Source organism: Gymnodraco acuticeps, unplaced genomic scaffold (assembly GCF_902827175.1).
Source record: "Gymnodraco acuticeps unplaced genomic scaffold, fGymAcu1.1, whole genome shotgun sequence".
In the NCBI taxonomy this organism is placed as follows: Eukaryota; Metazoa; Chordata; class Actinopteri; order Perciformes; family Bathydraconidae; genus Gymnodraco; species Gymnodraco acuticeps.
This window is the reverse complement of record NW_022989803.1, coordinates 1,402,693-1,417,091: the sequence shown is the minus strand read 5'-3', so window position 1 is coordinate 1,417,091 and position 14,399 is coordinate 1,402,693. Positions and strand designations below refer to the sequence as shown.

Genomic DNA, 14,399 nt, shown 5'->3' with positions numbered 1-14,399 from the left:
ACATAATAAAATACACAACGGCTGTAGCCTGATTATGCTTTAGGAGCTGTAAGTGTGTGTTGTAGGCATTGTGTATGTGTGTGTGTGGTACAGTATGTAGGTGTGTGTTGTACAGTGCGTAGATGCGGCGGACAGACGGGTCTCAGTTGGTTTGGTGTCCTCTGCTTACTTTTAATTTAATTTCAAATCTTTATTTAGACAGATAAATCCCATTGAGATCATTGATCTCTTTTTCAAGGCAGACCTGCTCAAGTAGTTCCACATGAAACATAACAACATAAATAGAACAACAAAAGGACATCATACAGCATCATTTACATAATTATCCACATAAACAGTTACCAATAGCTTCCGATTGACTAGCATCCAACCGAGCTTTAAAAACATTTAGTGGCACCAGATTGCTCAGTTTCCATTTAATTTGCAGACAGAGGACAGAGACAAGACAGAGGAGCTGCGCATCTAAAAGCTGTCTTCCCTAAGACAGTCCTAGCAGTTGGCACATTTAATAAAACCACAGCATTCGATCTCAGGCAGTAGCCACTTTCAATTCTCCGTGAGATCAGGGAGCAGATATAAGATGGAAGTTTCCCTAACATGGCTTTGTATGTTAGGGAAACTTCCATCTTATATCTGCTCCCTGATCTCACGGAAAATTGTAAGTGGCTTATTATTATTACAAGTTAATACTTGTAGGGGGGGGCAGGGGCGGATCTACCGGGGTGGCATGGGGTGGCAACTGCCACCCTAAACAATAGCCTTGCCACCCCAGCTGCCACCCCAGTTGGCATCTTTGTTTTGAAAGTAAAGTTGTGGCTCATCGGACATTTATGAGAGAAAGTCTCTAATGTCCGAGTGCAAGTGAATGCAGCACAAGATGCACGTCATGTAACCCCTCCCCCGGTCCTGGCGCGAGAGTGGAAATATGATTGGTGGCGAATTCACTTGAACGGGGGGACGGCGCAAAACGAGAAGCCTTTCGGACCCAAGCACTGAAGGAATGAGGTATTTGCGGTCTACAATGACAGAGAAGAGAATGTCAAGTTTGGCTGTACTCAGCATTGAATCAAAACGCACTACAGCTGTTGATCTTAATACGTTTGTGAGGCGTTTTGCTGAAAAAAATAGTAATCGCCGCATTCAGCTGTAATAGACATGCCAACTTGATGCTCTGCTCACGGATGACTCGATGAGAATAACAAACTGTTAAGATGATGACCTTGTATGCGTGTATATATTTTTTTCTTTGAGGGGTCTGCCCCCAAAAAACTGTTTTAAGTCCTGAGAAAGTAAAATAAGACGGTGTGTAAAACTACACTGCCCAGCCAACAGAAAGTAACCACTTTGATTTAACTAGGCCAGTAGGTAAGGACCTTCCACTGGATAATAACTGCAGCGATGTTTTAGCTGAATACACGTTTTTTAACCCTAACTGATGCAGTTAGTCACTTCTTTAATGTTTGTTCTTTCTGATGTAAAGTCAAGGTTGTAACTGTATATCAATAATGATATAATTACTTGTTTTCAAATTTGAAGGAGGGCGAGCAAGCATCTTGATTCATCATTAACTCCTCCAAAATATATAGTTTATTCAATAATAAATGAATATGTGAATCATAACAGTTCTTCACTATATCTGTAAAGCGTCTTTGAGCACCTGTAAAAACGCTAACAAATTAAATCTATTATTATTTATTAACAGTGATTGACAGCTGACAGGAATAATATGATTGTTAATAGTATCATATTCATTCAGACAAACATCAATGAGACAGTTAATTAATGTAGATTTGGTACCCCTGCTGGTCTAAGAGTGAGACAAACTCATTCAGTTATTGTTCAGTTAAAATTCATTAAATTACGTCTGCCACCTTGTAAGGCTTTACTGATGTGCCACAATAATATCACCTATGTGATTGAGTTAAAATATTAATATTGCGGCTTTCCAAGTTAACATTGATTGTAGGGGTGTAATGGTTCACAAACATTTCGGTTCAGTACGTAGCTCGTTTTTAGGTCACGGTTCGGTTCGGTTCGTTACGTTTTCGGTACAGCAGAAACAATTATCACAAAACATTAAATATTTGTTTTAAATTATTATTAAACTGTGACTAATGTATTCAAATAAATACAAAATATAGTAAAATAAACATTAAGGTGCAGCATTTCGATGAACTGAAATAATCTGTATTTGAACTGTACTAGTACCTAAACAGCCAGCTTGACATTAGGACTTGCTTGTCATTGTATTTTCATGTTGTTTAAAGAAAGATGAACTTGTCCACATTGCTTGCTGAAATGGCAGATCTGCTGGCACTAACCATGTCTCCTGCTATGGAGAACACCCTCTCTAGGGACAGTGGCAGCAGATACAGCCAGGTAGCGCTTTGCTAACATGGCAACATAAGGATATTTGGTGTTTGTAATAGCTTTGGCTCGGTCTGAACTTTCTGCGAGTGGTGGAGGCTTACATGCTAGCGGGAGTTGGGTTTGCACTTCAGTCTTTTTTCTTTTGGTACCGGTGATATTCACATTCGGTGATGCCTTTTCAAATGAGTGTGATGTATTGCCAGCCGCGTAACCAATGTTAGTTGAACAATGCCGACAAACAGCTTTGGTTCAGTCCACCTGTCTTTGTCCGTCATCCTTGTACGTAACTGCGAAACCAAAATGTTCCAAAACCGGAGACTACAATGATGCTGGAGGATTTTCAGCTCAACTTGATCTGCGTTCGCCATTTCCACAGTTCCTCAAATTACTGACTACATTTGAACGCATCCCTGTGAACAGCTCTCATAGTATGCCTCTCGTCCAATGAAATGACTTGCTCGCTCTATGATATATACCTGAGATTACTTCCAGAAAGTTGTTCATGTTCTCAATTGTTTACGTTTAACGCTATCGTTCGGTACCGAACCGAAGGGCCCGTACCGAATAATTTCAGTACGGGTACCGTTACACCCCTAATTGATTGATATGATTGCGATTTAAATCAGCATATACTTCTGTCAGGGGATGCCACCCCTCAAAATCTCCTGCCACCCTCTTGCCACCCCATGAATATTTGTCTAGATCCGCCCCTGGGGGGGGGGGGGGGGGTATATCCAGTATCTGATTGTGTTACGTTATTATGAGAGTGCTCTCATACTTTAAATTGTATATATTTATATAAATATATTTGTGTGTGTGTCCGCATCTGTAGCCTGTTATTGTCTCATTATACCGCACTCTCAATGAATTCAAAGTAAATATGTGGGGGAACAATGTTCAGCTGATCTAACAGAGATACAGCGCTATGACAAAACACTCGACAGCTGATGCAGCTGTTGTCACGTAATAATGAACGGACGTCGCTTTAATATGACCGCTCAGAGGAGAGGAGTTCTCATTTCTTTAAACGCCTGCTGCTTCCCCTCCTCTCTCCTCGGTTCCCCTCCTCGGTCCTCCACTCGCATCTCCTGTGGGCGGGTCTAAGTATTGAGGAGGGGAGTCGAGGAGGGGAAATTTGAGTATTGAGAAGCCTCTTATGGGTCTACCCCGTCTCTACGTAGAATAACAGTAGCAACAAGAACCTGTGGGCTCACTTGCGCCCCCTTCAGTGCGGCAGAGGTTATGGCTGCCTCCCCTGGTGCTTTTTTCATTGCCGTTGTATGATGAGACCAGCGAGCCTAAATATCATATACACGTGAAATAAGTTATTGAGAGACTATGGATGGCGAGGATAAATGTAATAAAGGGATCTACAAACATTACATTGGTGACATACAGTGAGATGGTGCAGGCATGCGCTTAGGGCCTGCTTTCCAGCCAGTTTCTGTGGGGTGACGCATTCTGAGGTGAGGCAGAGCTAATCTGTGCCTCACCTCACCACACAGTAACTGGCTTGAGCGCGCTCACAAAATAAGTGCCCGCGTTAAATTAGTGCCCGCGCTCCAGCCAGTTACTGTGGGTTTACGTGAGGCAGAGCTCGTCCCTGCCTCACTTCTCATCGCTACCCGTAGTTGGAGCGGAGGAGCTCTGCAAATTTGCTGATTTTGACTATAAAAAGCGATTGGAATCATACAGAAATCACATTTACAAGTTACAACACAGATCAGTGGAGACATTTTATTATTATTACTATTTAGTTTTTCTTTAGTTGTTTTTCCGTTACATTGGAGTATGACAGGTGAGGCTCTGCCTCCCCTGACTGCACGTCGCTGATATGTATATACTTTTGGGATGCATACTGCCAAAGTAATAATAAGTAATAGCCAGGACATGATTATTTGTTAAAACTAAATACATGTCAAATCTCATTTAAAAAAAGGGAAATCTTTCGTGAAAGATTACAAGATATAGTAATACAAAAAAGCTGCTGTTTGTTTTGGCTAACTCATGTATGATATTTGTCACCCATATTTTTTACCATTATTTTATTCTCAAACTTAACATACTTAGTACAAAACAAAAGATGTAATACATACATTTGACCATCCTAGCATTGAAAACAATGTCAACTGTTGACACAGAAATAACCAGCACATGATTATTTAAAACAGCTGGACAGATGTGAAATATGTGAGTTACTAAAATGATGATAACATTGGATTTCCCATTCCAATCTTTGATTATTAGACCCATCATTTTTAATTTGCATGGTAAATGATTTGAACTCCTGTAAGTGCAGAGAGGACAGTGCTAAGTTGAAGTTCAGATAAATCACTGTTTAAGTGCAGTACATTAACCATTCGTCAATAAATATTAATAACATCACCTAAACAGTATATCAAATGTGTTCATCAGATGACAGACAGATCTCATTACCCTCATAAGACTTGTCACAATTCATTGTGATAATCACACAGTTGCCCTTTTCTGAGGCTCATTTTCTGTCTGAGCCAACTTGTCCAGCTGTGCCTTCAGATCACTTGCTTTAGGTCGCACCTCTGGCTTCTCATGCAGCATTTTCTTGATGATTAGGTTCTGCAAAAAACAACACCTTTAACTGAGATCTGTGCACAAACACTATTGTGTTGCCATGCTACAACATTTCAAACAAAAAAACTGAGATTGATATCTTGTCAAATACTTTTATTTGTTCTGCTTGTTATTAGTATAAACAGCAGCAGTTCTGTTTAACTCCCCCAGCTATAGAGATGGACAGCTGTTGTAACGGGGCAAACCTGTCTAAAAAAGTACTGCCTCATGTGGGAACTAATTTACTGCAGATAAGAATTGATAATAAGAACATTGTAATACCTCTTCTTGGAAGGCCCGTGAAAAGTCTGTCGGGAGAATCTGTTTTCTTGCATTTGTGAAAACCTGGTATTCATGCAGTGATAAAAGGATGAAAGAACATATTAGTTAGCCAGAATCAAACAAATAATTCAACAATTGAGTTGAATGTTGCATATAAATACAAGAAGAGAAAAGCTGACAAATTATGGTAACATTCTTGCGGCAAGTCTTTGTTTGTATACTTCACCTCTCCTCTTTCATGGCCAGAAGATACTTTCCACAGGAGTTCCAAGTATATCAACCCCAGAGCAAATATGTCCACTTTTCGATCATATGTCTTCCCCACCTTTTGTGAAATAATAAAAACACAGAATTGCCTGATGTTATACTAATATAACTCATAGGGAAAGATTAGCAAGTCATGCTAGTGAAGTAAATTAAGTTTTGGCTTCAAGTTCGGTTTCATGGCTATGTTTGTCGACACACTTAATTCACAGTTTGTTGTATTGGCAATAAAGTTCTTACATATTTTACTTTCACCTTTAATACTATCAACTGGCTGCTATCTCAAAACTGTCACTGGTACTGGATTCATATTTAGTAAGATGTGTAATTTCTACTTTATCTTTCATATTTTTATGAATGACTTCTTTATTCATATTCAGCTACCTTTGGCTCTTTACCTGCTGTAACAAATGTACATTTCCCCTCTGTGGGATGAATAAAGGTATTCTGATTCTGATTTTTCATTGTACAGCTCTCACTGCCAACAGTAAGAAAAGGTTTGACTGGGCTAAATAAACAATAGAGCATAGAGTGGTGCAGTGATGTTGTATTTTCATAGGCCCATCCAAATGTGAGCATCGCAAGGGCTTCCTCAACAAAAGCAATGTGATTTTTGCTTAGTGTCACCTCCGCTTAGCTGAAGGAGGACTCATGTCGGCGTGATAAAGTCTAGTAGTTTATGTAGTCACTTTTTAGCAACCACCATCTCTATGACACATACAAGCTTTCAACCTTCACCAGTGGGGAAATTACTGATGTATTTTCTGTCGTAGAACAAAACGTAAACATATTTTCAGTTTGTGTTAACCACAGACCTGATTTCAGGAATCTTTGACATGTTCAAATAACTAATTTGCAGGTTTTAGTAGTCTTTCCTGCACCGCTCTATTGTGCTAGGCATATATAGTAATAGTTACTAAAGGTATAGTTGAACATAATTAGTCCACCTAATTAAAACCAGTCGAAGGAAATATTTGTTAAAATGAATATAGAAGAATTAAGAGTTGTTGCCAGAATAGATCATCTCACTTGTTCAGGGGCCATGTAAGATTCGGTTCCTATGTTCTCTGTTCTGTCCATCAAAGCGTCATCATCTCTGGTGACCAGACCAAAGTCACCAATCTTCACTTCTTTATCATCCAGTCCAAACAGGATGTTGTCAGGCTTCACAGAAATAAAAACAATTGAAACAAATGAACACATGAGGAAGAAAATTAGAAGCTTGAAAAACAGTACTTAAGGGCTAAACCAGCATTATATCTTTAACCACATGTGGGTCACATTCAGAAGAGGGTTCAATTTGATAAGATATCTTTAGGCTTCTGCTAATCATGAATGATCCCCTCAACATTCTTTATAATTCTTGTTGCATTTTGCTGTCTGATAGATCTTTCCCTTATCAAAGCAGAGAGTAAAAGATTGTATTACTTTTATTCTCATTCTAATTTAAATGACTATTCACATGTAATATTAGGTGAACTGAAGCTTCTAGCAAAAATAATGTCTTGTGCTTCGAGCATTTCGGGGGAGGATCTTGCCTAACAGTTTTAAAATAATCATGGTGTTATTGTTGTTGAGAGGCAAACCTAGTACCCTAGTATCTTTATGACTGGACTGCACAAGGATCACTGGTTTCCGAGAGAGGTCTGATTGTATAGAAGTTCATAGAAAAATGGGCCTGCTTCGCATTGATGTACTACCTCAGTAAATATATTTCTGATGACTTTATGGATTAGATTGCTAGTTTGAAGTCTTCTTCAACACAGAATGATGTTCATTTAGTAAATTATGACCCCATTTACAGCAGCATATGCTTTAGGGCCTGGTTTATTCTGACATTTTGGTCACCTAATAATGGCTTGTTATTCTACCAATTATTCTGTTACACTGCAGTCTGGTCTCACCTTTAGGTCTCTGTGGATGTGCCCCCTTGAGTGAATATATTCAACTCCACTGACTATTTGCTGAGCAATGCTTAGACTTTCTTGTCTTCTCTTTGTGTCTCGCGGAGACTGAGTGTTCTTCTCATCAATCCATTCCTTAAGTGTTTTCGTTTGCATAACTCCATCTGAATATAAAGGAACTTTACAGATGGATCATCTGTAGACCTAGAAAGACAGAAGAATTTTTTTTATAAAAATACTCTCCTCTGACTTAAAAGGTAGAGTTGAATGTTATATAGGCCTATACAAAATTCAGAATATTGAATATAGCAGTAAAATACTATTTGAAATGATAAGATATAGTAATGAGCAATGTAAGGTCTCTTCTCTGTGTGTTGTAATCCGAGCTTCTCTGTTCTTTGGTTTATTGCTTGGATAGCTACGAGTGCCTGTTAGTACCTGTTATCTATGGACTTATGTATCCTCTGATAAAGGCGTCCCACTCCCAACCATACAGTCCTAACATGGAAGTGTTACACCCATCCTCCAGTTTCCCTCTTAAGGCCCTGACACACCAAGCAGTCACCAGAGAACTCGCCGATGCCGACGCCGACACAAACTGTTGCATCGGCGTGTTCTCCTGCGTCTTGGCCATGTGTCGCACTGGAACACACCGCAAATACCTCATTCACACCAACGCAACTCCGGTTCAAGCTCCGTGCTAGAGCTTTTCAGGTTCAGAACCGGTTCTTCGGTTTAGCTTCGGCTCTTTTCACACTGCCCAGAGTCCAACTGGTGCTGCGTCATTGGGTCATGACGTAACCGTTTGCGTGCCTGCTTCATAAAGTCAAAGCGCGCGGAAACCCCTCACAGCTGACACCGACAACTACAACAATGGCCGATTGTGCTCCAGCTTCCTCTGTACCTCTTCGGAAGACCAGATTCCCAGTAGGTAGCTGGTCTCTTCAGTGGACCACTGCTGCTTCTGAAGTTTCTCCATCGTTGTGTACAAACTGGATAAAACGCGGCTTTTTGTTGTTGTTCAGGAGTTGATCCCGCCCCTGCCCCCGCCTCGACGTAAGCGTGACGTATGTGGTGCTTTTGCTCTGGCCGGACAATTTTTTGGTGCTCGAAATGAACCGGATTCCGGAGCTAAGAGGCAGCTCCGCTGCGGTGTGAACAGGAAAAGCCGGTGCTTTTCAAGCTCCAGCTCCGAACCGGCCCTGAAACACCGTTGGTGTGAATGAGGTAATAGACTTCAGCCGAGCACGTACGAATTGCGCATGCGTGAGTGGCAATAACTCTCCTTTCCAGCAGGCGGCGGGTAGTGTGTATTCATCATTCAAAAGAGGCAACAACCGGAAGACAGAGAAGAAGAACAGACTACGTGATATAAACAAACAACAAATAGCGTGTACGTTCAATTTTCACTCTCGTCCATCGAAAACATGTTTTGTGCGGCACTGGAGCTAAGCCATTGGAGTGTTGCTTGTTGAAGACATTCTCAAGCAACCGTTTCGCTTCTCATGCACTGATTCGCTAGCTGAACAGCCAATCAGAGTGATTTCTCTTTCCAACTGCCTGTGGCCGACGCACGGCCGATTCAACCATGGGGATTCAACATGTTGAATCGGCCGTGCGTCGGCCATGAAAGGCCAAATAACGCGTGTCACGGCCGACGGTGCGGGACACACCAAATTGAGTTTGGGCGACAGGGCACGCTTCGTCGTCCGACTAATGAAAACGGCCGATTTCGGCCTGGTGTGTCAGGGCCTTAATGGTACCGTTAGCTCTGTCAGCACCTTTGCCGTAGTTTGTACTGCTAATAATGTTAGCACCATTAGCAGCTAGCCGTCAGCTCAACCATCCCCATGTCGAGAGCTGTGTTCAGGTATTCCTGGCCCTGACTCTGAATGAAATATATGTTTTAAATGCTATATATATATATATATATATATATATCGCCTGTTTAAGGTTAGGACGTGGACATTACTGGGCACCGCTGTAACCACCAGCTGAGCTTCCAGCTGAAATGTCGTCTTGGTATCTTGTATCCTCGATCCAACAATTGAAGTATCTGATGACATTATGGTGGAGGAGGTCTGATAATGTCCCCACCTCTCGAAAAGCTTTCCTGATCCAAAGGAGAACAACCATGGAATCAGTAAACAAAATATTTACATAATAATAATAATAATGCAAAGTTGAAACTTACTGCATACTTACTCGTCACTGCTTACAATCTTTACAGCATAATACTTCTCCTCTAGTTTACGCCTTGCTTTGTAAACCGAACCGTAGCCTCCAAAGCCAAGATACTCAATGGGATCAAAGTCTGAAGTAAACCTGTCGAGATCATCACTATTATTTAGGAAAAAAGGGTTCTTGATGGTAGATCAATAATTGGCAGAGAGATTTATTTTGACAGAATATACCTTGAAGGGGTGGATGTCTTCTTTTTGACAGCATGCTTAAAGGATAAGATAAAGACATAGATTCAACATTTTGAACTGTGCTTTGATTATGACGTTGTATTCTCTTTAATAATCACACAAATATTCTGTTGCCCTCTCCACATATAGAGTATTTAGAATATAGCTAATAATACCTGATCATTGGAAGAGTTTGATGAATCTGTGAATATTTCAGAGCCACTCGTACCCGAGGACATGCTTTGTGATGATTCAAGAGACTTCCTAGAGGAACATAATGAGAGGTATTGGTACAACTTTTTTAAGCAATAAGCTATACACTCAATAGTGATTCAATAATAGGCTAAATAAGTGCCTTACAGTGAAGTCGACAACCTGGATGGTGCACCATTTTCAGACCCTAAGGGCATCTACACAAAAAAAGCAGGTAATTGTTAGAATGTAGCATGTTCTATAAGATGATATATTTGAAGCCCTGTTGAAAGATCACATCAAATTATTTAATGTGATTTTCCCAACTGTCTGATTTGCTTTTACAATTCTGAGAAAACATACCTGGGCTCTGGAAGGGTTGGATGTATCTGTGAATTTGATTGAGCAACTTGTACTCGCTGACGTGCTTTGTGATGATGCCTCATGGGACTGCCTAGGGGAATACAAGGATAGACATGAGTACAGCTTTTTCTCTGTTATATCATGTTCCGCTCTAATCACACAATACCACCAAATTCCAACATGTATCCTCCATTTTTTCTTTGTTTATTTCCAATTCACGTGATTCAGGCGAGAATACATTCTTAGTAATTTAGAACGACACATCAGAGGATGCGCTGCAGGTACTTTCTAGCTGTGTTTCGCCGCAAAAAGTTAAACTATTCCAAACTTAAATATTTTTCAGACATTGCAGGACAAAGGCCCCACTTTGTCTCTCCCTGCTGAGAAGTCAAAGTGCCTTACAGTGGAGTTGATGATGATGATGATGGCGGTGCACCATCCTCCGACAGTGTTGATCTGACAGACACCTGAAATGCAAGGAAAAGGTGTGTTAAACATCATCTTGGGGGAAAAAGGCCATTGCCTTGAAAAAATAAAATAAAATGTAATTCCTCTAGCAGAAAAAAAAATGTCTTGCTTGATTGTTTTATGCAAAGGTTTTTTAAAAATAAAAGCTGTACAGCGGCTGACTAAAGCACCAGTAAATATAAACTACCCTTGAGTGCCAGTTTAGTAGGTGTACCTTACTATAACTGTGTTAGGATTCATTCATTGTATCTGTGTGAACCTAATAAACTGGCAATTCAGTGTATATTTCATGGTGAAGTACATAAATATAAAATACCTTGCTGTCCCAATCTGTCTGTTCTTTAAGAGCAGACCAGGTAAGTCGAGCTGCATTTTGTCGGGCTTCTTTGGCACTTCTACCCTCAGCCACAGGGTACTCCTTGTTGTCTATTATTAATCTGTAGAAGAATCTGTGTTTTTTTTAAAAGATGGAAATAGTTTAGATCAGAATGTTAAAATGTTAATGTTGTTTAAATATCTCTTATCATACTATTTTTAGGCATATATTATGGGTCTCAGATATATACAAATATATAAAAAACATGTCTATGATGTATTTTGATCAAAATACCAAACGGATCATGCATTTTAGACATCCCTCATATCCCTCTGTTTCAGCCCTGTTAGAGAATTGCTGATTCTGGGTCAGTAGCTGCTGGCTCCGCCCCATTTTGAGCACGGCAAGGCAAGCAGTGAGGTGTCCTCTCTGCCTGGATATACTCAACTAAATGCTGCCGTGATTAAACGCCATATCATGTTCCAAACCACTTCAAGGATTATTTCTGAAACAGTATGGAGCTCAAATGCTTTTTGAGTTCCTTTTTTTATTTCCTGCTTTTTTACACATGTATAGGCTAGCTCTGAGTGTTAGCGATGCTTGCTAATGTAAACAAAGACCATATTACTTCCAAAACACGTAGCGCATTGTTTCTGATAGCCCACATTTCCGATATTACGTCATATCGGCAGCAAATCTGGATCAGTTCCGTTGTACCCCCGTTTTTAGAGATTTGGGTACGGAGGAAAAGAGAGAGGGTTTTATTTTTCTGACACTTTGTGAGTTCCCTGACACACCAGGGACACATATTTATGTATAAAAGACATAACAAATGTATTTTTGCATGATAGGAGACCTTTAAGACTAAACGTCAATTAAAGGTCCCCTATTATACTGTTTTTCATCAATATATTATAGGTCTCAGATAGATACAAAACATGTCTCTGAAATGTTTGGCTGAAATACCAAACAGATCACCCATTGTAGCATCCCATAAACCCCTCTGTTTCAGCCCTGTTTCAGAAGGGCTGATTCTCTGTCTGTTACTTTAGATGAAAATAAGGAGCCACTCCCCACGCCCCTCTGAGAGATATTTGGTTAAAAAAAACCACAATGGTGCTCTATGAGGAGATTCGGGTGATAAGGTGGCGGGTGTTACCTTGGTTGGTTATTGGCTAATGGTTACACAAGCCAAAACATCGTTATGACATCATAAAGTGGCCAAAATCTTTGTTTATGTATAAAAGACATGAAAAAGTAGATTTTGCATAATAGGTGACCTTTAAGAGTTACCATAGAGTGTCTGTAGTGTCTATTCAGGTAACAGTGGTTCTGGTTCATACTCACTGAGGAATATGAGCTGGACCGTCTCTCTTCACTTCAACGAATGAATGGCAGCGTTTTTTTGTCTGACAGTAGTGGTTAATTAATCCAATGAAATTATGTTCAGAGCTGTTGTCCTGAGAGTTGACACTGAGGCTTCTTGTCTTATTACTGTAATAAACAAGAGATATTTAACAGATGAAGACATGAAAATAAAACATTGCACTGGCTTTGCGATTTACTCACCAGATATCAGAATCCTTTTGGTTTAGTTCCTTTTTTTGTTGAGCTGATGTAGGGTTGTAATTATCATCTGCAGTCTTGACAATAAAAAAATACATATTGAGATATTCACCCAGAGGACTGTGCCTTGCTGAGTAAGTGACTACCTTTAATAATAGGGGGTTGTTAAAAATAGAGGACAACACATATTACTGTCGCAACTCATACCTGATGTGCGCCCTCTGACAAGTCTCTCAGGGCATTTTTAGCAGCATCTTGCTTGGCTTCCTTTTTCGTCTTCCCCACACCTTCAGGATAGTCTTTACCATTCATGACTACCCTCAGGGTGAATCTGTAGAGCAATTGTCATGTTTCTGTTATTCAGGCAGACTTGAAATAATGTTGTTGGGGTGAATTAAGTTACATCTGCACACTATTATTAAGCCTCTACTCCCCCAAGTAGTAGGTGCTAAAGATTTTGCAGAATACAGGTTTTAGCAGGTCTGGATCAGAATAAATGGGACCTATAGCCCAATTGGACCTAACCCAGTTTGGTAAGACAACCTATATTCTGTTATTTAGCCAAACGGATCAACATCATGAAACATAGAGGAAAAAAAGTGAAAGTTTATGCTCAACCTACTTGACTTCCATTCAAATCTATTATGTCACTTCCTGAAAATAATGTCAATTGAATTTGCATGGAACTAATTAACAGAGAGAAAACTTACTTCAGGGAAACAGTAAGTAAGTCACCATAAGAATAATTTAAATAATTAAAACAACTATAGTTGTTCCTAGACTATTTTTAGTATTTTATGGGCTATGTTTTTGTAGAAGCACTGGGGCCATGGAAAAAAACATGTACCCCTTAAGGAGCTCGTTAAAGAAAAAACAACGTATATTACTTTACGATTATTTAATAATAAGGAAGTACATATCTGATTTCCCATGAGTAGCTCAATAACGTTGATATAGAACCACTCCCACTGCGGCAATGTAATGTACTGTAGCTATACCGATTTGCATAACCCACCGGTAACAAATGTTAAATGACTTACGTTTTGCAGTGGTCTGGGCCATCAGATGGAGACTCCCTGTATTCCGGAGTAAATTTTTTTTTGTGTGCGTACTCGTTGAGCCTTGCGACATAATTCTCTCTTTCCATCTTGAATGATTTAACCGTCGAAATGTGATCTTAATTACATAAAACTGTGTTCAATCCAACAATACTTGTTTATGTCCCATTCCAGCCTTGTCCCTCCTGCAGTCCTGCGTAGGCTATATATGTGCTCTTTTACGGTTCAACTGACTCTTGATACAAGTAAGTTTCGATTTCCTCGTTTTAAACGTCATTTACGTAAACTTACGTGGCTTGACTCGTGTTTGAACAATGAATTCCGTTCGCACAGATTCATTACTGGTGATGACAAACAACAAATAGCAACATTGTTTCATTTTAAATAAAGTATATAGTCCATGATTTTGGTACACCTACCCTTTGAATGTTATCGTTTTAGGCAATGTTTAGATGCCTTATTTTATTTAATACTTAACTGCATCTATTTAAACTTTTTTTTTACACACTGGAATATTATATTATTCCAGGATTTATTATATTACTATAATATGTACATTCAAATGGTTTAAGAAAGAGACCAAAGTTCAACATGTACACACTACTGCTGGTAAAAA

General features: G+C 39.7%; 1 protein-coding gene across 1 annotated transcript; it reads right to left on the bottom strand.

Annotated features, from left to right (window-relative positions):
* Nucleotides 1-4,093: 4,093 nt before the first annotated feature.
* Nucleotides 4,094-14,079, bottom strand: LOC117553320 (interferon-induced, double-stranded RNA-activated protein kinase-like). Its single transcript, XM_034227204.1, is given in 18 exon segments — nucleotides 4,094-4,965; nucleotides 5,242-5,304; nucleotides 5,468-5,566; nucleotides 6,535-6,669; nucleotides 7,410-7,558; nucleotides 7,561-7,613; nucleotides 9,382-9,522; nucleotides 9,615-9,734; nucleotides 9,824-9,858; nucleotides 9,997-10,084; nucleotides 10,181-10,230; nucleotides 10,376-10,466; nucleotides 10,778-10,842; nucleotides 11,160-11,292; nucleotides 12,507-12,653; nucleotides 12,729-12,802; nucleotides 12,933-13,056; nucleotides 13,766-14,079. Coding segments are annotated over 18 exon segments (1,800 nt in total). The 5' UTR covers nucleotides 13,873-14,079; the 3' UTR covers nucleotides 4,094-4,839.
* Between the last annotated feature and the right edge of the window lie 320 nt (nucleotides 14,080-14,399).